At 43.4% G+C, this 26,717-nt stretch overlaps 2 protein-coding genes and 1 long non-coding RNA gene across 3 annotated transcripts in view; 1 reads left to right on the top strand and 2 right to left on the bottom strand.

The window, feature by feature from the left end:
* The window catches only part of LOC147045895 (collagen alpha-1(XI) chain-like), a 33,637-nt gene extending 32,840 nt beyond the window's left edge, over positions 1 to 797 (bottom strand). The window contains exons 1-3 of the mRNA XM_085930200.1: positions 768 to 797; positions 587 to 697; positions 381 to 503 (exon numbers count right to left, since the gene is read on the bottom strand). Coding sequence (XP_085786326.1) covers positions 381 to 489 — 109 coding nt within the window. The 5' untranslated portion in view covers positions 490 to 503; positions 587 to 697; positions 768 to 797. The remainder of the gene's footprint in view (positions 1 to 380; positions 504 to 586; positions 698 to 767) is intronic.
* Positions 798 to 9,427: 8,630 nt separating this feature from the next.
* LOC147045894 (alpha-amylase-like) lies at positions 9,428 to 12,055 on the top strand. The gene is made up of 8 exons (XM_085929607.1): positions 9,428 to 9,611; positions 9,806 to 10,150; positions 10,241 to 10,471; positions 10,806 to 10,939; positions 11,038 to 11,260; positions 11,340 to 11,461; positions 11,590 to 11,715; positions 11,789 to 12,055. Exons 1-8 carry the CDS (start codon positions 9,441 to 9,443, stop codon positions 11,976 to 11,978), a joined length of 1,542 nt encoding a protein of 513 aa, XP_085785733.1. The 5' UTR covers positions 9,428 to 9,440; the 3' UTR covers positions 11,979 to 12,055.
* A 10,182-nt stretch (positions 12,056 to 22,237) lies between these two features.
* The window catches only part of LOC147045893 (uncharacterized), a 37,504-nt gene continuing 33,024 nt past the window's right edge, over positions 22,238 to 26,717 (bottom strand). The window contains exon 4 of the long non-coding RNA XR_015068255.1: positions 22,238 to 23,263. This is a non-coding gene — a long non-coding RNA (uncharacterized LOC147045893). The remainder of the gene's footprint in view (positions 23,264 to 26,717) is intronic.

Here is a 26,717-nt window from a genome sequence, read left to right as displayed (position 1 = left end):
CCAGGAGGAATGAGAATAAAACAAGTGCACAGCCTTCACAATGAAAGAGAGTAGTCTCAATACTTGGCCCTTTTTTTTTTTTTTTTTACTCACAACATTAAGGCTCACCTCAGCGAACCACGCCTAAAAAATGTGGGACTTTGGGGTGCACGTGTGCCAGGTCGAAACCTTCAATCACTTGCAAGTCAGACGTGACTCCAAACATCGTAAAACTAGTTTCAGGAAGGCTCAACGGTGCGTAAAGATGCATGAGTTCAACTGAACAAAAGCTATGAATGCAAGGTGCAAGAGCCACGTACTTAGGATGAGGATTCATCCATTTGAACAAATCACACGGAAATAATCATCATGATCTGCTTTGGAAGGTTCGAATTTCTTACCTGCTCTGACAGCGGCGGTTTGTAGAATTAAAACAACGACGGCGGCGAGTGTGGACCCCTGCAGCCACCTTTTCGTCCTCCACCTGGCGGGCCGCCTCTGTGTCTCCATGGTGATCGCCCGCGCTGGTGGTGCACGAACTTTTGTCGGTAAATTGGAAAAGTTAAATGAAAATAAATCCCCCTGAAGAAAGTGTGTGTGCTCGCACTACTACAGCTCCATGTGGGGGAGGAGTGACGATGCCTGTGGCGGCCTGACGAGAAGCTTCAGACCGGCTTCCCCCTTTCTTCAAGCGCAGCAGCACACTGATGGAGGAGCGCTGTCAAGAAAAAAAATCCAGTAGGCTTCTTGAAAAGGGCTGGACGTAAGCCAATGAGGAGGATACTCACAGTGGAAAAGCATCCGTTCATCAAATCACCACTTGGGAAAGTTTTTCCCCCCGCCCCCTTTGGTCCTCCCCTCACCGCCATCATCTTCAGCAGAGCATCATCACTGGCTTCAGGTGCAACTCCGCAGAATCACATCAGAAGCTTTCCAAATCGAAGGGGTGAAAAAAAATTGTGTTCAAGTAATCTGTCAAAAAATGATGGCTAATAAAAGTAAAAAATAAAACTTCAGAGTTGTGAGATTTTGGAAAATCTTGTGAGAATTCAGCTTGACAGAAAAGAAGCATGTGAGAATAGGCATGAAATACAAAACGGAACATGAGTAAAAGTATGATGATAACCATAGAAGAAGAAATAGAAATGCGATAGTTGATGATTAAAAAGTCATTTCAACCATAGAAATGGAAAAGGAATTGAATGTGACCTGTGGGATGATTACAGATGAAAAGTGGGGCATTTGGAACAGTTAATGATGAAATGTGATGATAACCATAGACTTATGGGGTGATTTCTCTCCAATTAATACAGATTCTTTTTATGACAGGACACAGTTTAACCCCGGACCAGACTATTTTCACTTCTGTCGTTTGACATAAGAAATGAAACAAAATGGAGAACGAGTCAGCTGACCAGAAATGCAAATGAAGTCGAAATGGGACGGAGCTGTTATGATAGAACTTTCAAAATGGAGTTTTAACAGTTTCCTTTACGGGCCACTTGCTTTCATAGGAGGGGGAAAAGAAAAACTAGCACCCGGTAGCCAAAAATCCAAATGTTTTCCAGACTCGCTAGCTTCCTCTTGCAGACCTCAGGCCTGATAATAATTAGTGGATAAAAAAACAACAGAAAAAAACCTGGAAGACAAAATGGAAGCACAGGTGGAAGCCATAGAGGCCAGCATGCGGACGCTAAGTGGAACGCTTGTTACTAATCAAACAATGCTACTTTCAGCTCTTAAAAGCGATAAACAGCCTGGAAGAATGCTAACCCGTGCTAGATTTTATAAGTTGTTAATGGTTTGCATGATTAGAAAAAACAAAAAGTTTGGCCTTTGGCTGATGTTAGCATGTAGCAACCCGGCGCTACTTGATCCAGCACAGCCATTTCTCACAAGCCACGTAACTGAAGCGATGCACTAAAAGCCAAAGCCTCAATGTTCTCCCTCACCCTAATCAAGGGCTTCTTTTTTAAACCGTCCACCGCACGGCATTTTAAAGCTCACAAAACACAATCATCGCTCAAAAGGGCACCATTTTGTGACACAAACAGGTACTTTATAGCACCTTATTAAAAAAAAAAGACGCCATTTGCGTGTTGGTAAAGGACGGGGATTTACCACCATCTACTTTAAGGAGTAAGAGAATAGAATGTCGATGAATCTGCTGCCAATTGCACAAAAGACACATCAGATTTGACTTTGTTATTGAATTCTTTGGGGAGATTTCCCAGCCAATTAAACGGCAGCGTTCAGAGAGGCTTGGCTCCTGTTGGACACACAAGCAAAGTTTTTTTTTTTTTTTTGCCGCATGGAGGTCCGCCAGGCGTGTGTGCGATTGCCACCGTGGACACCAGCTGCTCCAGCCTTTTGTCTCATGGGATACACACTAGATACAAAAACAATGGGCATTTGTGGGGAAAATGGACAGAATCCCAAAACAATTCAAATCTCTGACAATAAAATGGAGGGTATTTGAAAAATGGAAGCGAGAAGTCCAACAAAAACCTTCGAAGTCCACTTTATGACGCGTTTGATGTTTTGAATCGATTCTCTCAGTTCGCCTGCAAAGTGCAACCACATTATTTTAAAGAAGTTTTACTTCTTGGTCGTAAGAGTCATAGTTCACATTAGTGGTGGAGAAGGCTTTGAAATTTTTAAACTAATGTAACTTGGGATTTATATTACAAAATCCTGATGTTTAAAGAGGGGTGTGTAGACTTTTTATACACAGCGGAGTCCTGCCTCCAAAGCCAGAAATAAATCAAGTAAAAAATGTGCAGTGGAACTGTTCATACTTTTATGCCCCTCTGAGCATGCATACGCCACAATTTGTGAATTCTTGGTCAAGTTAGTCTTGTTCTTTCCCATCATTTCGTTTCAAAGGTCTTTCCCATGGGACCATACTCCCAAAATGTTTCGTCCAATCGGTCAACTTGTTCAAAGTACAATTGCACATTTTTGTGCTTGCCTTTGAAAATGAAGTCACCCAGCTCCGAAAAATGTACTACTTCTTATAGTTGATCTTTTCTCTGGGCTGCTCTTTAATTTTCGGGATGATTTGACATGCGGGGCAAGTCTTTGTAGTCGTGAGACATGTGATTACAAGCGGTGCATACGGTGCCAACATGCGCCCGGCTGCCAACGTATAATTATGCCGTGGTAATACATACGTAGAGCGGCTGTGAAAATAACGTTTTCATGTGTATTTCCTTTGTACTGGAAGACGTGTTTAATCAGCGTTCCGCCGGCTTTCCTAAAATGAACTGACACACTTTTTTATTGGGGGGAGTCATTTTGATGGTTTGAACCGTGGCATTGCTATGCGCATGATTAAAATGCAACTTTTTTGATACATTTTAATTGAAACAGAACAGTGATGCTATCCGTAAGCCTGTCTATGGCTTTTGCTTTTTATGTGTTGGAATTAAGCAAGCGGAGTTTAAGACAAAGTTATTTCAGTTGTTTTGACTACAAAACATGTAATTGTCGTTGTTTTATGTTTAGTTTGACAGCTGGGATTTGCTTAAAGGCTCTGGACGAATTGTTTGCTATTTGCCAACCTGCTGCTTGTAGTGAAGTGAGTTGGGTTCAATTCCCACGAGCCATACGCAGCCTTAGGTGTCAAGCACGGTTCGAGTAGTGCCAGTGCGCCCGAAGACTTAAAGGTCACCCAGCTTGAAGCATTTAGCGCTTATGTAAACTGCCTGAATTTTAGAAGACATTCCCTTGCCACGCTTTTTTACGACTTTGCCCTGAAGCGCACGGAAGTTCAGCGAGGGCTTAGGGTTCCAGTCGAGTCAAACTTTGTCGATGCGTTGAGTACCTTGACTAAAGATGGACTTCTAACTACTGGGTGGAAAGGACACGTCTAGGCTTGCTTGTTATACCCACGCGCGGTGGACTAGCTTGTCGATGGTTTTATATTGTCAAATTATCAACTGGCAAATTACATATTCATGCAACACGGACAAAAATGGCACGCTGAAATTCATGTAGCGCTAAAATGGTATTTTAAATAACTTTAAAGTTTCAAGTTAGCATCATACTGTTTGAAACAGCATATTGCTAACCAGAAGCTCAGCAGCACTGTATTTGTTTTCAGAGTACGTCAGTTAATGTCACTTACCCAATATGCTCTGTCGGAACACTATGCCAATTTATCGTACTGAATGTTCCTTAGTGAATTTTCCAAATACGAATACACGTGCATTTTTTTTCATATGTACGGAGAGCATAAATCATTCTCAAGCAGACTATAAATGTCTTTTAGGGGCTTATAAATGATTTGGATAATGTTGAGGCATCTGACAGACGTTGAGGCGTTAAAAAAAAAAAAAAGTCAGCTATATAACGAGTGACATTTTTAGAGATGAAGTGGGCGGGCATTTCACTTGTTCCGACTGTAATGAAAGACTCCGCCTGAGAGTGGCCCAACTGGCGACGTCTTTGATAATGTAAAGCTCGAGTGTCTCTGGTTTCGTGCGGCAAAGACTCGAGTCAACGGCGGCCAGAAAGATGGCGGTGGAAAGAGCGGTCGCCGTTGCCTAATGTTTTCAGGACAGCAACGGCAGCAAAATTGAGAACCCAGTTCAAAGACAATGTTTAATATAGTTCAACCAGACTCTGACTACACAAGTTCCAGGTGTCGTGCACAAAACCTTAAAAGATGAACAGAGAAAAAGAAAATAAAAAAAATGGCCTCATCGTTTCAATACTTATGGAGGGAAGTATACAATATTTCTAGCACACTTGGGGTGGCATCGCAATTCCATAAAGGTCTCTCTTAAACTTTGCTAATTGTACATAATTCAGGGTTGAAGCATGGAATTGAAGGTCTACATCCTTGTTATTTCCTCTCCTAACCCATTCGATGAGATTCTGTGGGACTAGAACAAGTTTCTCTTTGGGGGGCAGCATCTGAAATAATATAACCATATCAAGTAACAGTAACCTTTGTGGCAACGATTCGTCCTAGCATACTACTTTTTGTATTTCTCTTTCTTGCAAGGAATACACGGGAAAGACGATGCTTGTTTTTTTCCAGTGCCTCCCCCGCCGCATTTTCACTGACTTTCCAACCATGTCACGAGGAATGTATAATATCCGATTTTTGCTCGAGGCGAGTCCGCTTGTTCCGATTTGGAAAGTTTACATTTCCTCGAATGGGTTTTGTCAAACAGCGTAACAAAGGCTATCGAATGTGATGGGGAGAATGAGTAAACGTGTAGAGTCAAGGCCAAGATTCCTCTGATTTTTGCAAATAGTGATACTGTCAAGCCTTTAATAGAAAACACGTTACTCATCTCCAACCCTGACTGTAAAGGAGGGATCATGAACTGCATTTTTTTAGGATGTAACATTGGTCATTCGAGTTAGAGGAACCAAATGAGTTGCAAAGGTCATTTCAATTGTGAGGCCCCCTTGTTGAAAACGGTGAAATGTGTCATTGCTGCATGCTTTGAATAAGGAAAACTAGCACCATCTGGTGGACAAATGCTAGAAACCCAGATACAATACTCGATTTATATATGATAAGGGGTCAAAATGGCCTATTCCACAATTTCCTATTTTGGTTAAAAGTCTTTTTATGTGGACTTTTCCCATTTTAGTACACATTTTCAAAATGGTCCGTGGGTTAAGAATCCCAGCTTTGCACCCACCAAAAGTTAAGGTACGTTATTCGAGAAGAAAACAAACGAGGACGAGCGGTAGCCACCGTCACGGGTGCGGTAGTAGATGATTTTTCCGTGATCAACACCTCCCCCCAGTGTGTGCGCTGGAAGCATCCACCGCAGCGACTAGCGCTGCAGTCGCCAGCTGGATGCGGCATTGTTTCCACAACGACCCGACCCCCACCCTAACCCCACTGAGCGTTATCTCTGCTAAAATCTAAAAAAGACACCACAATGGCAACATTGCGAAAGATGCAATTAAGCACTGCAGAGATGATAAGGAGGGCTGCAACATTGGGTGACGCTTTGAAACCGATAAATGGCATGTCCTGACCACAGGAACAATGACAATATAAATATAAAAGACACTTTGTCAAGGCTGGGAAAGCAGTGTGGTTTGGCATTCCCAAAACATTGGACGCAGAGGAGTGACGTGTTTGTCCTAAGAGTTTTTAAGAGCATCCTTTCAAACCAGTGGAACAAAACACTTGAATTGTGACACATTTCCTCAAATAGTTGCCATGCCTCAAATTGGCACTGACAATTAAGAATAGTAGTCTATTCATATTCCTTTTTTTTTTTCGTATCATAATGTTCCAAGTTCCCTCATGGAACACATTAGATAACGAACAGAATGTGACGCTATCTATGCCATTTTTTTTAATCATTATAATTCGGTAGGATTGTTAATAACAATCTTCTCTGTGATGTATTAAATTTAAGACACTATTTTCACTTTACGGGGACTTTAATGTCGTACGTTTGTGACAGCCGGGACATGTGCGTAAAATCCACCACGCACGTGCGCTTCTGAGCCTATATTGCAATGTAAAAGCGATAACAAGCACGTCTGGAAGCGTTTAAAACTCAGTGGGGAAAAAAAAGAAGGCATTCCCACATATGGAATCATTCCACCCAAATAGGACTTGTCATATTTTCCTCTCTTGCTCTCGTCGTGATTCAGGTGGCTTGTTTTCTTATATGTTTCACCGCCCACTGACACCTTATGTACGTCTTAGTGGAAGGCAACAGGCACTCCGTGTTCATTGCCCTACTAGTTGTGTTTTCTTGACTTACCAAGTGACTTTTTTTGGAGACCACGTTCGTAACTCAAAACATCCAAATCATCTTTCCCCATTGAAATGAATGGAAATGGCATTAATCCGTTCCAGTGCCTCAACAAATTTTATTTTTTGTAATGTGCTTTTAAAAAGCAAAAATAGCACTCTACAGGATTTTACTTGAAATAAACATTCTGACTTTTCTTTATTGTTTTCTAGTGTCTACTTTGTAGTATCATTTGGGTTTTATTGTTTTCACTGTCATTTGTTGTATTATTGCTTTTCATGTCATATATTTTACAGCTGTGGCCTCACAGCTGCTGTTGTGAAATGCATTATACAAACAAAGCCGTATTGTAAGCGTAGCATTTTCAAGGCAATATATAGTTTTTATCTCAAAATAGACCTTTGGAGTGCTAATATAGCATTTTCATGGTAGGTACTATTTTTAAAGCTTTGTCCTTGAAGGAGATATAAAAAGCAATTTTTATTTTCAATTATTGGTGACAATCCGCCGGAACAAAGTGGCCCACTACCAGAGCAATGTAAACCTCGGGGGCACTCGCACGTTTTTTCCTCGTGGCTGCTCGGGCCGGCGTCCACGCCACAGCCTGCGGTGGCCGAGGCCCAGAACGTCGGCAGCACGGGAATAGAAGTTTATTACTGGTGCACGGCTCCCTAAATTGATACCTTGGTGCAAATAGAAAGAAGAAAAATCACATACGCCCATGAAACACTCACCAGAGAAGACACACACACACACATACAGAAAAGTGCGCTACCAGGCTAAACTATACTTTGAAGGTTTCGGTGATAGCGGCTGACAAATGTGGAATCATTGTCCTGTAAAATGGCGTAAAGTCACCGGATACGCTATAATAATTTCAGATAATAAAAGACATGTCTTCTGTCGGCATAAAAAGCAGGATTGAAGGGGATTGCGTTCAATAATCTTCAGCATAAACCTCAGTGATCAATAGAACTAAATAGTGGGCCACCATCTAGTGGTCAGATGTGGAATTACACATAAAGTAACCACGAGGCTGAACAACAGAGTTATGAATTGTAGAGAAGAAAAAAAAATGAGATTCCGAAGAAATTTATATTAAAACAGCGTATCATGTTGACATAAAGCATTTGCATCGCAAAATAGGATCCTAATATTTGGGATTATACTGCACATACTAGGATATATACTGCAGGACATTGCACATAATACACACAACTAGATCAAATACTGGATTATAGGTTAGTAACCTTTAGAGGTTTCCATGGAGGGTTGAAGAGAACATCATCCAGGTCAAACCTTAGACAGCCCTCTAGTGAGGAGAACCTTCAAGTGCACCCTCAAGAACAACCATTTTTTCTCCATATTACCTCCAGGAAAATCTCCAGTCGAAACTTCCTGGATGTCCTTCAAGGCCTGTTTGTTCATTTCCCCCAACGAGCCTTCTCAACGAAGCCAACTCGGTCACATGTTATGTTACTTTATACACACTAAATGGGGGAAAAAAAGAGATGTGTATGCAGGTTACTTGATATTTAAATTAAAGAAGAAAAGGAAACTTAAAAAGATAGTGAAATAAAACCAAAAACTTAACTGAAATACAACGTAAGAAGTGTTGCGAAGCGCATAGAAGTGAAAGAGTGTCGTTCCCATTTCCTGCTGACTCATGTGAAAGATGATCAGAAAATTGACTCCAGCTGATTTTTTTTTTTTTCTTTTCTGACAACTTTTCCAGTCTCCTGCAGTCGAATGGAATGGAATGGAATGAAGCAGCACGGACCTTTCCTCTATCCTCTTATTGTCCTCTTAATATGTTTCAATTAGCTTTATGGTCCAAATGAATCATTTCAAATCAAACCAATACACTCTCAGAAAATCATATTGCTTTTCATAGCATTTTTGTATCAAAATATTTTGTCAAATTCTAGTCACGTGCGACGTTTGCACAACATATCAGAAAGCTGAAAATGAGTGAGACTCAGTAGGATGTTTCATATCTTTCACCCATAATAATAATTATAATGAATACAAATATATTTAAAGCACAACAAACAACTGCTGAGTCAATCACATTGAAAGACACTCGGTGGACTTGCATGTCACATGAATACGATTTATTTACTCATTGACTAAGATCAATATGGGCTCACATCCAAAGCAAACAGGTGCAGGAGTACACAAGCCTTAAACAATCTCCATGTTACAAAGTATGACATTTGATAGCATTGGACATTATGAGGAGACCAATAAAATGGGGCGGGGGAGGGGGCAACTTCAAAGACAAGCTTCTCGTAACTATTTCGAAGCAGATTCCAGATTTTACAACCTTGTACGTCAAGGCGTTCAAATTTATCACTGCATAATAATTGTATCTTCATTATTATAATTATGATCGACCCATTAACGAGAATGACGAGGCCTAAGGACTATTTGGCAGCCACATCATAAGCGAGTCATACGTGCAACACTGAATAGTCATTTACCCTACTCTGAGAAACTACTTTTCCAGAACATACTAAAACATGAATCCGACTTTACCAGCAAGTGTTTCATAACAGTAACGGTCTCAGTGTGAGAAAGAAAGCAGCTGACAAACCCACCTGACGTTTTATTTACCAGCCATCCCATTGGTTCCCTCAAGGAGGAGAAAAAGGATACAAATACAGGAGTGTTGTTTGCACTTGTGTTTTTTTTGAAAAAAAACGTACTCCAGAAAGCATGGAGTGGTTCATCGCATGGATGTTGCTGTGGGGGCTCGCTGCCGCGCAGCACCATCCGCATCTCCGGCACGGCAGGACGGCCGTCGTGCACCTCTTTGAGTGGCGCTGGGCGGACATCGCGGCCGAGTGCGAGCGCTTTCTGGGGCCCAATGGTTTCGGGGGAGTTCAGGTACCCCATGACAATTTCCAATCATTGACACCTTATCAGCCACATTTTTTATGTCTGATCAGCTGTTTTTCCTCAGGCGCGGTGATTTGGGAAAAATGTTATCCCTCTCTTGAAATTTGACATTACAGCCCAGCCCAGCACTGTAGATTTGTTTCCTCGTCCAATCATCATTTCCTTTCCACATGTCCGCTTAGATCTCACCTCCCAACGAGCACATCGTACTGAACAATCCGTGGAGGCCGTGGTGGCAGAGGTACCAGCCGGTGGGATACAACTTGTGTTCCAGGTCCGGCGATGAGCGCGAGCTGCGAGACATGGTGACGAGGTGCAACAATGTCGGGGTCAACGTCTACGTGGACGCCGTCATCAACCACATGTGCGGGTCGGCCGGTGGCGAGGGGAACCACTCGTCGTGCGGGACCTGGTTCAGCGCCAGCACCAAGAACTTCCCCGACGTGCCCTTCAGCAGCTGGGACTTCAACGACCACAAATGCAGGACGAACAGCGGTGAAATCGAGAACTACGGGGACGCTTATCAGGTGCGGCGTATCAAGTACGACAGTAAAATCCATAATTGCAATTTTGCATTAGCCGCCACGACTTGCTGAATCATCTTTGTCTTGCTCTAGGTACGCGACTGTCGCCTGGTGGGCCTTCTGGACCTCGCACTGGAGAAGAAATACGTCCGAGATAAGGTGGCCGAGTTCATGAACGAGCTAATCGACATGGGCGTGGCCGGGTTCCGGGTGGACGCCTGCAAGCACATGTGGCCCGGAGACCTGGATGCCGTCTACAGTCGTCTGCACAACCTCAGCACCAAATGGTTCGCAGAAGGCTCCAAACCCTTCGTTTTCCAGGAGGTACTCAAGACTTCATCTCAACGGCTTCATTTTGACTCATACAATCGGATTGACGAGGCTTGTGGAGTGACGCACGTGCCATCAGGTTGTCAGTTGTCGGTGTAGACATAATCATCACATATATGCATGTTCATACAAATAGAGCACGCTGTATAAATACAGTTTTAAGTCAAACAAGTCTCGCGCAAACAGCCTGCAGCCTGCAGAACAACTTTGCACGCATCTGCGAGTCTCCAACTGTAGAACCAAACCCTGAATAAAAATCTGAAGTCAAGATTATAGGGATGAAAGATGTGATTCAAACACTTCCACATTTGTCCTCTGGCCTCCACAGGTTATCGACCTCGGAGGCGAGCCTATCTCATCGCGCGAGTACACCCAACTGGGACGAGTGACCGAGTTTAAATACGGCGCAAAGCTAGGAACCGTTTTCCGAAAATGGCACGGAGAGAAGTTGTGCTACACCAGGTGCGTCACAGTCAGGACTGCCGGGATCAAACCGGCACCTCTGAACTGTGAAGCGGATGTGTTAACCAGCGCGGCACCGTACCTCTTTTTTTTTGTAGAAACTGGGGCGAAGGCTGGGGTTTCATGCCCAACGGCGACGCCGTCGTCTTCATCGATAACCATGACAACCAGCGAGGCCACGGCGCAGGCGGGGCATCCATCATCACTTTCTGGGATCCCAGACTCTACAAGATGGCCACGGGGTACATGCTGGCCCACCCTTACGGCGTAACCAGGGTCATGTCCAGCTTCCGCTGGAACCGCCACATCGTCAATGGAAAGGTTCTTACTCATCATCCGTGATTTTTGCCGCCTCGTTGTTGGTCCACCTAAGCCCGAAGGATTCACGTTGCACCCTCAGGATCAGAACGACTGGATCGGACCGCCGAGTCATAGCGACGGAAGCACCAAGTCTGTTCCCATCAACCCCGATCAGACCTGCGGGGATGGATGGGTGTGTGAGCACAGATGGCGACAGATCAAGTGAGGAGATTCTGGATTTTAACATAGTGTTGTGCTGCTTTTCCACTATGACAGATTGTCTTGGGTCTGTTTTTGCTGCTCATAAGCAAAATAAATAGTGATGCCTTTTCTCCGTCAAATCCCTTCAGGAACATGGTCATTTTCCGCAACGTGGTCAACGGACAGCCTCATAGCAATTGGTGGGACAACCAGAGTAACCAGGTCGCTTTTGGCCGCGGTAATCGAGGCTTCATCGTCTTTAACAATGACAACTGGTAAAGCTCACCAGCATTTTTGGACTGCAGTCGACCAGTCCGGACCACAGCAGCTTTTGTCTTTCATCTTCAGGGACCTGGACGTGACCCTAAACACTGGCGTGCCCAGCGGCATCTACTGCGATGTCATTTCTGGCCAAAAGGAGGGAGACAGGTGCACGGGAAAAGTGATCCAGGTCGGTGACGACGGTCGCGCCCAATTCCGGATCAGCACCCAAGACGAAGACCCCTTTGTGGCAATTCACGCTGAATCCAAACTGTAAATTGAACAGAATATCGCGAGCTATGAACTAAAGTGCCATTAAAGGGGCTTTGTGGTGAAAGGCTCTCTTCTGCAGACCTTTTCTGTTCTGGTGTCTTTACTGGATTTCATGTTAGCAGACGTAGTTTGGTTTGTTACAAGGGTGAGGGCGGATGTCAAAAAGCTGGTCTGATGCCTTGAAGTTACTTTTACGTTTTCACCGGGTACTACGGTTTCTGTCCGCAGTCCTGAAATCAAGTATGAACGGATGTTATTTAAAGCTTTCTGGCATGTCAATGGCTGCGGAAGGTCTTGAATGGTGAGAACGCCAACTGTCTTTTTCTTTGTGTAAAATAATCATACAAAAAATAAAATGTGGACATCAGGTCAACTACGATGCTGTTGCTGATCTCCATTGGAAGGCAACCTTGGTACCACCAAGCAGTGGAGAACATAAGGTACATCTTACCAAAATATATCTGGTCGTTGGGGGGCATCAAATCCAAAACGTGAGAATTGTTCTAATCTACATTTTCTTGATCAGGTGGCGCCACACTGGACTTTCATCGTCCACTGAGGCCTTCCTGTCATCACCGTGTCGTCACCAAGATCTCATCGCCGGTATCAGGGCAGCAAAAGGGGATCCCGAGAGACCCCGCTGCCAGTGACTACTCTCTATCCCCCTTTTCCGTCTGTCTTTATCGTTTCTTTACAATACCCCGACCTTCATTGCGCTGTGGACTGAGCGACAGTATCCACGATTCAGACAGCGAGAAATGTGATGGTTTGCCATAACGTTTATCTCATCTCGGTTGTCATGACGACATGACCCAAGAGCAGGAGAAAGAAGGAGAAGATTCAATTCTAATGCCTTCTGGAGATAATAGACGGCAAGTGTGGCCTTTTGAGGGGAAATAATCACATAAATGTTGCATAAAGAGATTTAAACAAAGCCAAAAACCAGGAACCAACTGGTCGGAGATGAATCGGGGTGGGTGCCATGCTAAAGTGCGTATCATCTCTCAGGAGAAGCGAGTTTTCCAACATCGGCCTCACATGCCGAGCAAGATGCCTGAAGCCCTAAGCAGATGGCCCACATTACACACTTAAAGAGAGCCACCAGACATTCAGGGAAAAAAAATTGAAGAGTAACCAAGCTATTGTCATGATCTGAGTTTGCGTTGATTTTGATTTGTATCATCGAGGTCATTCCTAAATTGATCAACCGAACTCTTTGGTGAATTCTCACAAGCTCATAGTGTTACAGCACTGCCCTCATAGTTGATCATCCAGTCACAAGGGGGCAGTGGTGTAACAGGGACTGTCACATACAGTCGTTGCTCGAGGAATGCTTTCCAAGATCCACCAACACTTGAAAAGTTTAACAGCTTTATGAAAATAAATTCTAGTATATCAGATTTTTTACTACTGGCATGCATTTTATTTATTTATTTTTTGAGAGGGGCACACAATGTCTACATCTTTCAAGAAACAAATATATATATCATAAAAAACAAGACTTACCTTTATTATGTAGAATGTCGGTGTATCAGACTTTTGTTTCGCTCAGCTTACCAAAATGCCATGTTCACTATTCACTATTAAAAAAAGCATTTGACAAAGCTGCACTCATGTATTTATTCTTTAATGATATCCCTACACGGCAAAGTCCTCTAATAGTCCGCACCCCACTGAGAGAACACCATGGCGTCCTCGAGGTGTATGTCCATGCATTCTAAATGTAGATGATAGTTGCACACATGCACTCTGGAGCATCTTCCAAAGTCGGTCTAACCTCTTTTGATGCAAGGAGGAAATTAAAGGAATATGTGTCATGATAAAATGATGTCAGCAAAGATGCCGTCATCTACTAAGAGTGCAGCTGGGGAAAAAAAAAAAAAACATGCAAAGACCAGTTCCAATGAGGTTGGGACTTTGTGTCAAATGTAAATTTAAAAGACATTTTTTTAGAGACTTTTAGATAGGTAGGTGCTTCTGTTTTGGTTAGCAAACGAGTTTTAAATAGGGGCTGGTAAATGTTTTCATCTGAGTGACAAATTAGGTGCTGCTGTTTTGTTGAGCAAAATCATTCAAATAGGCTCAGCAGTTAAGGGCCTTATTTCACAACACCTGAATTGGCCCACGGGCCACAGGTTTGACACAGACGAATGCTTCTAATTAGTCCAGCACCTTCCAAATGTTATTGTCATTCACATTTGGGGGGGGGGGGGGCTGTAGAAACGGAGCAATCTCATCTATTTGAGCCACATTTATATTTCATGGGGCGAGGTGGCGTATGAGATGACCCCTTTTCAAAGCGCCCCCACCTCTTTTGCGGCTGTTTTTATTGATCCCTCCCTTATTGCTGCCACTGTTTGCTCCCTCTCATTGCTGCCCACATCTCAGGTAGGTTTGGCCTCTGTACACACACACACACACACATAGCGGTGAAGCTGCTCTGAAAATGTGAGTGAAAAGGAGCAGATGGTGGCATGAATAGTGCAGCGGGTCTCGTCCCTGAAACCACCCTCCTCGCCCCACTCGCACACATTTTTTCGCCTTGGCGTGCAGCACATTAGCCACAACAAACATCCCTCATAATTGATGCCAGTATTAGGAGGTCAAGGTCAACGCCGGGACTTTCTCCAGTCGGCACGTACGAAAGGAAACGTCACATTTGTGGCCGGAATAAAGCAGCTCGCACGTTTGGTCTTGTTGCAATTTTCCCACCTAATTCCCAGCATGTGTGCCGGGGGAGGAGTCCACACGAGCGCCTTAATTATACATGGCAGCCCAGGGCAACGCACGGGCATTAAAGTTGCATGGCTAGCTCAGGACGGACGGACCCATGTCAAAATCGGTTTGGTGACCGGGCCAGCCACCACCTTCAAATTCTTATAAATCAGGACAAGAAAGAGGTCCCCAGATAGTTTATGATGGCTGGATGGATAGAATGGCAGTAAAGATTTTATAATGGCGCTACGTTTTTTTTTTTTTTTCCGACAGGCTGTCACCACGTCAGTGCTGTCAAAGACCGGTTGCGCTTTTTTTTCTTTCCCTGACATCTGCTCCAATTCCAAGACCGATTGGCCTACGGGGATGATTGACAAACGTCCGTTCGGGTCAAAGCAAACCGACAGGGCTCATGTGCTCTGCTTTCCTTATTACCGAACAAAATAAGACCGTTTGGTGGAGGTTCTGTCACTTCAGGTCGATTTAAGTCAAGCGGTGTGTAGTCCAGAAGGAGTCAACGATCGTACGGGATCAACCCCAGCAAGACCACCGTGGAAGGAGGGGGGGGGGCATTGCTTTGTGCCTCTCACTCGCCATTTAAACAATCTAGTTTCAAAACCAAAATGTCGGACTACTACAGCATAGGCCGGGCCGATTGTCCTTCCAGTCACACGTCTGATGGTCGTGTTCGGACCCGAAAATGAACTCTAAATCCATCCGCAGGGATTTAACGCTGACAACTCTGAAGAAGAGAAGTGTCTATGAGCAATAGTTGGAGTGGAAAGAAATCAAAAGCAAACGTCCCCTTGGCTGGATTCTCAAAGCGACGCCATGCCCGTTTACCAAGCAGACGTCTTGGCCATAACAGAAGGCCGCTCAGTGTGACAAAAATACATGGCGAGCGGTAATTAAAACGACTTTCTCAGCCGTCTCATGTTACTCTGCGGGGGGGAAACGCCGCCGAGACTGACGTCAGTCGCCGTGACAGGCTGGATCCAATTCATCATCAAACGTGGACAAGCTACCCTTGCGAGGAGCGCCGCTCGGGCCTGTCATGGAAGCAGACAAAAGAAAAGCTTGTGCGGACAGCAGGACGGACATCAGCGGGGATCCGTTGAGATTTTGCCGCTACCAAAGTTTGTCAGAAAACTCGCACGTCGATGCCCCCCGGTGCGCTTTGGCGTGCTCAACAGATGTCACCGCGAGCCGGTATTTCTCCTGATTCCACTGAACGTGGCTTCTCCGTTCTCACAGAAAATCCAGGGGGAAAAAAGTTAGCACGTATCCTTGCTAGGGAGGGATTACACGATTTAGCTGAAAGATCCCATTTAAACCCCACCTAAAAAAAATATACAATAATAAAATACTGTCGGTTTGGTTATCATTCATTATTATTTTTTTAATAACCACATTGAATGCGTCACGAGATTAACAAATTGAACACAAACTAATAAATTAAAAGCCGTTTATCTCCTGACTCCAATGAAAGCATTTCCCTGACTCGCAAAAAAAAACAAGAGATTACATGTCTTAGTTGGAAAATCCTATTTAAAACCTGAAAAAACATCAATAATAGAGTCAGCGAAGGGTTTAATCACACAACTATTTAACATTCTGCAAACGTTTAGATGCTTGATGATGGTGACTCGGTATGCTTTATTAGCGGTGGAATTGAACCTCTTACAGTGTCGTCTGGGAAAAATAAAAATAAATAAAAAAAGACTAATTCCTGATATTCGACGCTAGCCAGGATTCCATATTAGCATATTTAAAGGCGGTGATCGATATGTTGTCTTGATTCATTCACAGACGTCAACTTTACTGATGACGGCAGACAGAATCTCAATTTAGGTTTTTTTTTCCAAATGTCTCTGGAGATACTCTCATCAAAATACCACAAGGATAAAAAAAAAAAAAAAATCTATTTTACACTGCAGCAAAAAATTCACTTGGTACTTTCATTTCATATTAATAGGTGGTAAGGTACCCAACTATTTGAATCAAAATAATAAAAAGTATATTTTTCTAAAATATATTATTCTTCAGCATCATTACAGAAAGTCGTTTTTTGAGGACGTGTGTTTCTTTGAGGTCAACTTGATTGCTAAGCATCTCTGGTCATCCCTGATCCAGGGATTAACTTCTACTCGTTATCTAGCACTAGATCATCACCAAAAAAAAAAAAGACTTATTTTCACCCTCTCCGATGGGAATAATGCAAGATTTGATATTGATCCGGCATCAAGGAAATGCAGGGCCAATCAAATTTATAATTATGAGCGAATGTTCATGATCAAATCCAATACTTCTAAGTAGTGAACTTTCCACGTTGTATGACTCATTGTCCTTATCTGCATGTGCCCGACGGAAAGCGAGCGAATACCTTTGAACATCTGTGTTTGCCGACTGTCAACACGCCGCCAGTTGTCCTTGTTTCTCCGCTGCCAGCGCACAACACACAAACACTGGAAACTGCGCCGGTGATTCACTCATGTTTGATTGGACTTAATCCTTTCCCGCCATTCAAACAAATGCTTCAATTTGTTTTTTCTTTCTATCTATCTAAGGGGATCTCTCATCCCGTGAGAGGAGGACGGTTATCTCAGTCTCCCCCCACGCCAAACCCCTAAGGGAAGCCAACACACACACACACACACACACACACACACACAGACAGGCTGTCGATGGCGTCATTATCCGCCATCAATTCACACGACTTGGTGGAGACTGACGCCTCTTCTGACTTGGGAAAGCTCAAGTCTGACGTTCTCTCAGGTGATGGCAAATTCTCAAAATGCTTTCAAATGGTTTCACGTGTCCAATTGTCATTTTTCAACTAGGGCCCGTCGGATTCATCGGAAGACCGATTAGAACAGACAAAATAATCAGCCAAAATGCAACTGCAATGAGATCAATACTTGGCTTTCTGTTTTTTGAGGACTCCAAGGCTTCCATTCGTTTTTTATTTTCACAAATAGCTCAATCTGGTATGCAAAAATCCCACTTTATGTACTTTGTTCAATCTACAAAAAAAAAAAAAAAAAAATCTGGTTTTGGCTGGCAATTTGAACGAATTTGAAACACCTACTGAAGGCTCGTGTCCAAAGGTCACCGGCCAGGTCAACGGTAACGACGTGGCTTATACAAATAGCCGGTAAAATACGGCCTTTTTTCTTTTTATCAGGGAAGGCTTGTCGTGTCCTTGACAAAGACACCAAAACGATGGTCTCGTCTTCTTAACTGCGCCAGAAGCTCTCCGTTTAAAACGTCACCAAGAAGAACAAATCCCTCGTCGGCAAAATTCTGCCTTCCAATTCATCCCGACCTCCGGCGGTCGCAACATTATCCATCTGCTCGGCGTCCACTCGCACCCCTTCTACCCTCTTCCCCTGGTGAGGAGGCGTGCGGCCACCTGCGCATTCCAAGTGTGGAGGCTGCTGATGATTACATTGTTGGACTGAGAGCGATGCTGCCGGTGCCGTAATCCCAGAAGTAATCAATATCCCCCCCCCCCACGCACACACATACACAACCCATTGTCTGGTGCATGTAAAATATCCCCCAGCAACACTTTGGCCGCACTTTAATTATGCTTTCAAAGTCATCTGTGGATGGAAACATTACAAGGCCTCGACATCCCACAAATGAATGACTCTTTTTGTTTTTGGAGTGGCGGGGGGGGGCAGTTTACGACATCTGGGATTGTGGTGATCGATTTTTTTTTTTTCTTAGAGCAGACTTTGGTGAGAAAACGAAACAGACATACACATACATACATGTGCAATGTCTAAATAGGCTACATTGAATTGGTAAATACGATGTAAACACAGAATATTAAATGTGATAGAGTAAAAGAGTCCATCTTTGTCATATAACCACAAATGACGACGACAAGGCCAACAGTGGCTTTTAAAAAGCTCCAAACTTTTAAAAGTGATGATGGAGGAGTCGGAGACTAAAATTAGCCGACAGCCTCCTACATATTTTATCTGCGCTCATCATGTCGAAGATTGGTGAGCGAGCAAAAGAGAGTCAGAGAAAGAGAGAGGTCAGCAGTCCAGTGGCAAGGCAACTTCTTCATCCGGGTTTGCCAATGTGAATGTACCTCGAGGCTCTTTGCACGACTGATGGAATTGTCTTTCCCTCGAAACGTAATCTTTGGCCCTTCCTTTGATGATGAGTTAGCGATTATCCTTAAATTACAGGTATGATACATTTGCAACATGATAGAATCAACCCGAGCAATATTTGAAAATCCAATCCGTCCAGCCTGCTACGCTTGAAAATGTACGGAGAGAAACGTCGATGGCAGTGAATGAGTTTAGGTGAAGCATGGCTGCCAAGTTTGATGGCAGACAAAACTTGGAAGCGAGTCAGTATGATAGACGTCATCAGAGGCCGGTTAAGTATCGCAAGAGAGTCTTTCTCCCGGCGTGCGTTCCACGATTGGACCCAAGCAAAAGCAATTAGCGCTCTGCAATGTATGGCCGCAAATAGGTAGAAAAGCCATCAAGTATTTTAGCCTCCGACTAAACAAAATTACTTTTCTCCCGACATTCATTTATGTCGCTGCAAAATATTGATCACGCTCACAAGGAAATGATGTCTCGAGGGGCCTCCATGCAAGTAGGTGGGCCGGGACATTAATCAGAAAATCAATTGCGCTGTCGATCGGAGAGGCTGTGTTTGGAAAAGGACGGCCGTCGAGGGGAGGGAGGATGGCCGCTGCTTTTACAGTGACACAGCAACCACTCACCACTCAATCAGAATATATTCAGACATTTCAACAGCAACATCAACCCCGAAGAAACAAACCAGAGCACTGACATCTTTTCAGTCGTTCGTCCCACAGGTTTTTCCCCGAGTTCCACGCATTGACAACGACGTTCTTTGCCGGGGGGAGTCCACGCCAAAAAAGAATGGCAGACAATCCGTTAGTTGCAGAAAAGAATCTTAACACCCACGCAAATGAAACAGGTGTCTCACCGTTTTGAGTCGAGCGGGTGGGAATCATTTGCGGGAAAACAATTGTGGGCCATTTGCTAAACAAGACGCTTGTTAGGTTTTAACAACCGCTCAGCAAAACAAGCAAGTAGAGGGCGAAGGAGTTTGATTTCTCAACTGCTCTATCGGTGAGTACCCCAAAAAAGACTAATAGTGTGCACGAGAATCATCGAAATTGTTGTGGATCGACACGATTTGGTAGGTGCTGCTGTTTTGGTTAGCAACAAAAATAATCTTGCTGTTCCACTGTATATATATGTTCTTTTAATTATGATAATTCATGACTTTTATTTTATTTATTTAACTTTTTCCCAAAAGTCTTATTTTTTGGTAAATGCTTGACTTTGTGGTTATGTAAAGCACCTCGTGGTAAATGCAGCTGCCTTGCCTTGCCTTGCCTTTTGTCTCAACCATTTTTAGTTAAAAAGATTTTCGCGACGATCGGCAGCTTGGGCAAATATTTCCCTTTTTTTTTTTTTTTTAATGCGTATCATTTATCTTCTCCCATGAAAACGCTCATCTCTCATGCATTGTATAATGTACAAAGCGTCCCTGAAGTTGACTCCTGTGTGGGAGAGAGATGCGACAAAGGATCCCTGATGTGTGTGTGTGTGTGTTTTATTTTTTTCTGCTGGTGACATATTTGGAGCGCCTGAGATGAGCGATTGTTCAACTTTTTCCATTTCTTTCAGCAGCCATTTCACTTTTTGCCAATAAATTGTACAAATCTAAATCACCGAGGCACTTTGACATCATAAGAAGACGGCTGTATCGTGGAATGGAAATTCACCACAATAGCAATTAGTCATGGTGAAGCAGCATGTGGCTCATGAGTCACAGTTATTCTATTAACAATTCTATTTTGTGATCACAGTAACGTTGCCCATTGAAATTCCAGAGGTAGGTGAAGGCATCACGTATTCAGATTGCAGCACAATTTGTTCAACAGTTTGAGTAGAACAACATAAAACATGCTTTGCAGTGTAAATCTGCTTTTGTTTTTCTTTTTTGCCATCATGTAAAAGTGCCAACACATAAAACAGTTTTCCGCCGCCGTGTGTTTGTCAGTACTGAGTAATGACCACCGAGGGGAATGGCTCCGCCTAACGCTTAACTTAAACATGCCATTACAATTCAACGGAAGCATTGAAATGGGATGAAAATGCGCCGGGCCAGCCGGAGAATACTAACAAGAGCCCACAGATGTATGCGCACGTAGCTCGATGAATAGAAAGCAATGGATTTGCTAGCGACGTCTTCGGCATTTTGATCCAGTGTGGGGATTAAAGGCCTAATCCACCTTCATTGTCAATCATTTGACACGTCCACTACGCCGTGTTGGCATTTGATCATCTTAATAGAGAACATTTTAGATGCTCCATCAACTTGTTTGATCTGAATCAAAATCTACAATATATATTTTTTTTTTATTGTAAAATCAAATTTAAGAGAGTTTATGAGGGAACAGTTTTGCCCCATAGATGTGCTTTTTGTTTTTTTGCTCACAAATACATTTTAAAAGGATTCTCCCAACAGCAATTAAACCAAAAACGGATTCACCCATATTCGGGATGTTTTTTTGGGGGTTTTTTTTATATCACATGCCATCAGTCGGGAATGGGCAGAACCTCAAAGTTTTCAAGAGGATTAGCGGCTGACTATGTCAAACAAGCCAAGGAGAAAGAGGAAGAAATCACTTTGGCTAATCCGGCACTCTGATGTGGGCCACACAGAATGTGCCTTTCATCAGCAATAATTGGACATCGAGCTGACTGCTATTGTGCCGCACTGGTTCCGTTTGCCCGCAGCCTTTTGACTTTCAAAGTGCTCCCCGACCTTCAATTTGTTGCGATCTTCACCTAGCGGCGTTTTATAGCTTTTGATGGAAATCAATCAGCACACAGGGGCTATGAAAAAGTCTACACACCTCTGTACAAATGTCAGGAAAACATTTTGGTCTCATTTTTGGTAGCATAAATTTGGGCATTTTTTTAAATCAATGCTTACAATTTAAGACTTCAACATTCCAAGCCGAGCCAAGAGTTGCTTTTGCAAGGTGGGCCAAGGTGTCAGCATAGATGCATTTGGTCTTGTCGTCGTCGCCTTGCGTGTCCGACTGTCCGTCCAGCCTCACCTCACACTTGGTTTTCACCCGAGGCGCTTTTCCACTACCCCCTCCCAAAAAAAAAAAACCAGGCCTCTGTCGCCGTGTCTGTCATTCACTCTCTTTGTCTGCCTCATCTTCTTTCTTCCCCCTATTCAGAGAATCCCTAAAGTCGACGGAGGACCACTTCTTTTGACACACGCACGCACAGAAGCGCGTCTGTCTGCCTGCCTGCCTGCCTGCCTGCCTGCGACGACACTGACAGGATGAGGCCAAGTTGGCCCCCAAAAAGTTGAGAGCAAGTGAGAAGCTTATTTGGCTTTTGGCGCACAACTCACTTGTGCGGTCATGCACGCAGTCACAAATCTGCAAAATAAAAATAAAGGGGGGGGGGGTAGTATAGCTCTTTGCTTTCGCCACACGTTCGTTAGTCAGAGGCCGAGCAGCACGGTGATGGTTTCCCAAGAGGAGCATGATGTGCATTTACCTTAAAAATGATCAAAATGTGAAGAAATTTTCCATTCCAGACAATGTTTAATTCATTTGAGTGCCCTTACAACTTATCTTATTTTTAACCGTGGCAATTGCTGTAGTCGTTTTTCTTTCCAACTGTCAAGGTGAAAAACGACGACACAAGCATATTTTGTATTTAATACGTCAGATGTACAACCCTGAACAAGTAGGAACATTTTCTGTTTGGGTCATGTGATTGTGTACAATAAAAATAGGGGGGGGGGGGGGATGAGAGAAATCGCCAACCTGACTTTGCTATTTCCTTCAAGGGTATTCTCTTCATCCTTAACTCTTTGTCTCTGCAGACTTGACTTGCGTACACAACACACACACACACACACACACACAAACGACGACACCTTGCTTGGGCAAATGAGAAATGACAAAGGCATAAATCATTCAGGCTCCGGTGCGACACACAGTCAGTCAGGCCCACGCTCCAGCGATGAAGACTTCCGCCAAAAGTCTCACGTCACCGCTGACTTGATCAAATAATGTCCATGATGTTCAACCAAAGTACTGGACCTCCATCTTTGAATGTCACAGACTTACAGAATTGGACCCATTTTTTTCCAAACTATCTCCATTGTAAAATCTTTTCATTATTATAATTCTAAGCTTTCGAGAATTCACTCGTCATAGCAGCAGCGATACGAATACAATCGTCGACTATGGAGCCAGCGCTCCATCCCTTCACACCTCAGCAGTTCAGAGTTTGCAGGGTCAGCTGGAGAAATCCCAGCAACACACATCTCCCCGCCTCCAAATCATATCAGAGAGGCGGGAATTCCTCGGTGGCCAACAAGCCGTAACCCGCCGGCATCCCCATCCACCATGGCGCGGAGGAAATGGAGGCTCGGCCGTTTGATTTGTCTCTCGGTGGTTCTATGGAGGGTTTGGAAATGGAGCCCACCTGCCACTGCTTTCATCATGCGTCACCCTCTGCTTGCACGCTGCACAAAACAAAGAAGTATACAACATGTGCATAATAGAAATGAGAAGTATTGATATTTTGCAGAGAGCGATATGATGAAAATGAAAGGACAGATTTTACAGAGCAGAAAAAAAAAAAAGTGCTCAATACCGGCCTGAGTAAAAAAGAACAAAACAGGAACAGACTCAAATAAAACGCACAGCACTAGTCACAGAAAACACTCCCATCAAAATTAGGAAATAGAAAACCACAAAAAATCTGAATCAATGTCAACAAATTGCTCCACACTGACAACTACAAGAAAGGAAGTGGAAACGCATACCAAAATAAAACCACAGATCAGCTAAAAATACACGACTCAAAACAAAGTTAGTTGTTTTTGAAAAGTCAGTCAATACTTGATTCCGATCGAGGAAACGAGCAAACAATACGGGAAGTAGAAACCTACCAAAATAAAACTACAGACAGTAGTCACAGATGATTCCAATCAAAATGCCTTTTCAACAAAAAGCCAAACACACAATTCACAACATTTGGTAATGAGCCACATGCTTCATTAACTAAAATGTATTATTATGAAGAGATTGTCCTAATTTATGTCTTTATAAATAAGAACATATTCTTTGCATTTTACTCGAAAGTCGGCGTGACAGCACAAGGTTCGGCTGCCACATTAATTCAATTTATTCCGCGCAAGCTCCCTAATTATGGCATCTAATTAGAGGCTATTATTGAGGCTATTATTAATATGAGATAGCTCCCTGACGCCCAATAAAGAAAGTTACCCCAGAAGTTGTGTTTTAGAAAACGTTGGTAATTTACATAATTATTTCAGAGACAGTTCAAATAAAATATGCTAACATACGATACATTTTAGCCTTCTGGTGATAATAATCTCCCCGAGAAGTGGCATTGCATTTTGAATCTCTACCTACAAGGAAATTGCTGTCACTTTGTTTTCATAAACCCAGTGGACAAAACCTTAAATAATTGAGTGGGGAGTCAAGGTCAAAATCAGTCGGCTAAATCATTTATCATATCACAAAATAAACGCAAGGACTCATAAGGCAATTGCTGTTATTTTGTTTGAATTAACCAAGTGCAGATCAAGAATACAGTCCCAATAATGAGGCCACATTATTTGTGAAACAGTACAGAAGAAACTCACTACACAACAGCTCTACTGTATTTAGAGATAGAAATAAATAAAGCATGATTATTAAACCGACTTTCTCTCTACACGTGTTGGGATTTCCTATCTGGCTTCCGGCGAACCGACAAATAGGCGATAAACAGCCACAAGTCCGCCACACGACGGCATTTATAAGTGGGCCCATAAAGGTCTAATAGCTTATCGTTAGCCGCTAATTACCCGCTCACCGCCATGACATTTTGTGTGTGTGTTTTTTTTAATCTGGTGAAGCTCGTCAGAGCAAGTTGTAAACGTTTATGAAGTCGTAGCTCACGGTACCGAATGAGACGAAAAAGTCATTACAAGAAAATGAACGGGGTCTCGGCTCGGCTCGGCTCGCGACATATTTTCCGCCTCCGTCCCTTTGACAAGCGGGAGCGAAATGAAGCCATTCTACCGAGAATTGTTCAAAGTCTGCCAAACCGCCGCCTGCTGTGAAGTGAGTGGAGATGAGTTCACTGCAACCCAAATTGTGATTGAAATTTGAGTAACGATGACGATGCGGGGGATCACCCTAAGTACTGATGTCGGAAAAGTTGTGAAAAGTAGGACGCCGCCGTATTATTTTATTATTATATTATTTTGGAATCTTTTCCGGAGTGTTTATCAACAACTTGTCAGCTCATCTCTACATCATTTTTTTTCCGCCCTGAAATCTGAGGTATTGTGTATTGCTACGGCATTCCGACACGTGCCCGTCACTTCATCCAGACTTGTAAACACCAGCTTGAAACGAATAGCTTCCTGTGTGTATATTTTTATTTCTTTATTTACTTTTCTTCCCCCTCATTGTGGCTCCTTGAAGTCACCTTTGTCATTCCGAGAATCTGCAATGCAGGCTGCCTCTCCTCGTTGGAGGTGTTTGTTGGGCGGCGGTGGTGGAGGAGGCTGCATTATTTATGACCAGGCAAGCCGGGCTGCAAGTGATCGGCACCGGCAAGTCGAGAGCGAGCCGTTGTAACCGCAGTGGAGCAATCAGAGAGCGGCCTCGCCACGCCGCTTTTCATTTCGTGTCATTAGATGTTGCCTCATTCCCGCCGGGCGGTCCTACGCGTTCTTCCTAAATGCTGATGGGGGAATTGGTGAGGGATCGTGATAAATATCCCATGTGATGAACAGGGACACCTTCATCTCCGGCCTATCGGCCCTTGTGTTCTGCTTAAAAAGGTAAAACCGGGGACATGAATTGACGTGCAAAGAGCGGTTGGACGTTATGGTTCCAGAAGGCGTTGTTTGTGCGGGATTTACATTAATCCCGGAATCCAAGATTTACGTGTGACATTAATGCTACTGGAAATCAAGAAGGCACGACGATGAAGTGTTTAGGGCACAGGTATCAAATGCAAGATCCAGGGGCCAGATCCGGCCCATCACATTATTGGATGTGGCCCGCATAGGCAAATCATTTGTCAACTCAGTGTTTCTCATTAAAATATCAAATATCTTCCTTTTAATAACAGTGAGATATTGCAATATCTTTGTCCCAATCCCACTTTCATGCTCTGGAAAATGTAAAATGCCTCTTTGAATTTGGAGCATAAGCTTAGGAAGGACGGAAATTCAAAGGTGGAGAAATCCCAGACTTTGCCAGCAGTGGTCCCTGTTTTTTTTTTTTTTTTTTGGTTTGTGTGTGTGCGCATTTCATCGAATGAGATCACCACAGGGGCTTCGCGTCAGACAAATAAGTTTGATCCTTTCATTCCCACAATTGACTTCAAATCCCCCAAAATGGATTTTAGTCTCCCTTTGGAGGCTCTCCCGGCACTGGCCTCATTTTTCTGATCAAAAGAGTTTGTGTGTGCGTGTGTATTCCTGGTGCTGTTTTTGGGGATTAAAAGGCTATCTTTGATGAGTCACTTAGTGAAATTACAAGATTGGCCAGCTGTTGCATCTTTTTATCTTCTTCCACCTGCATGTAAGGCATCATCTACTGATCATGTCTGGTGAAGCAGCATGTGGCTCCCATTGCTCCCATTAGCTGCAGTTCATTTTGGCAACAGAGAATGTTAGAACTTTGACAACTTTGCTGTTATGTTAACTGCCTTATAGCTTAGCCACGGTTGGCTAGCCAAAGTCCCATTTGAATTTCACTCCTACTGCTAACATTAACTGCGGTAAATCTTAACAACAAATCCTTCTTTAACAGAAACTCCACCGAACTCTCACGACAACAAGCTCCAAAATTCTTTATAAACAACATTTTACTACTTTATCACTGTCTCTGTGGGTCAAGCAAAAAAAAAAAAAGTGATGGCATTAAGTGTTTCCGCTACCTTTGCTG

Source organism: Syngnathus leptorhynchus, chromosome 14, assembly GCF_054491065.1.
Source record: "Syngnathus leptorhynchus isolate UIUO chromosome 14, UIUO_Slep, whole genome shotgun sequence".
Taxonomy (NCBI): Eukaryota; Metazoa; Chordata; class Actinopteri; order Syngnathiformes; family Syngnathidae; genus Syngnathus; species Syngnathus leptorhynchus.
This window is presented reverse-complemented; position numbering and strand designations above follow the sequence as displayed.

What these genes read in the sequence shown, in the direction of transcription:
- LOC147045894 (XM_085929607.1), top strand. Translation starts at nt 9,441, where the DNA reads ATGGAGTGGTTCATCGCATGGATGTTGCTGTGGGGGCTCGCTGCCGCG. An exon ending in ATGGTTTCGGGGGAGTTCAG is followed by an intron (nt 9,612 to 9,805) that starts GTACCCCATGAC and finishes ATGTCCGCTTAG; the next exon opens with ATCTCACCTCCCAACGAGCA. An exon ending in GCCACATCGTCAATGGAAAG is followed by an intron (nt 11,261 to 11,339) that starts GTTCTTACTCAT and finishes TTGCACCCTCAG; the next exon opens with GATCAGAACGACTGGATCGG.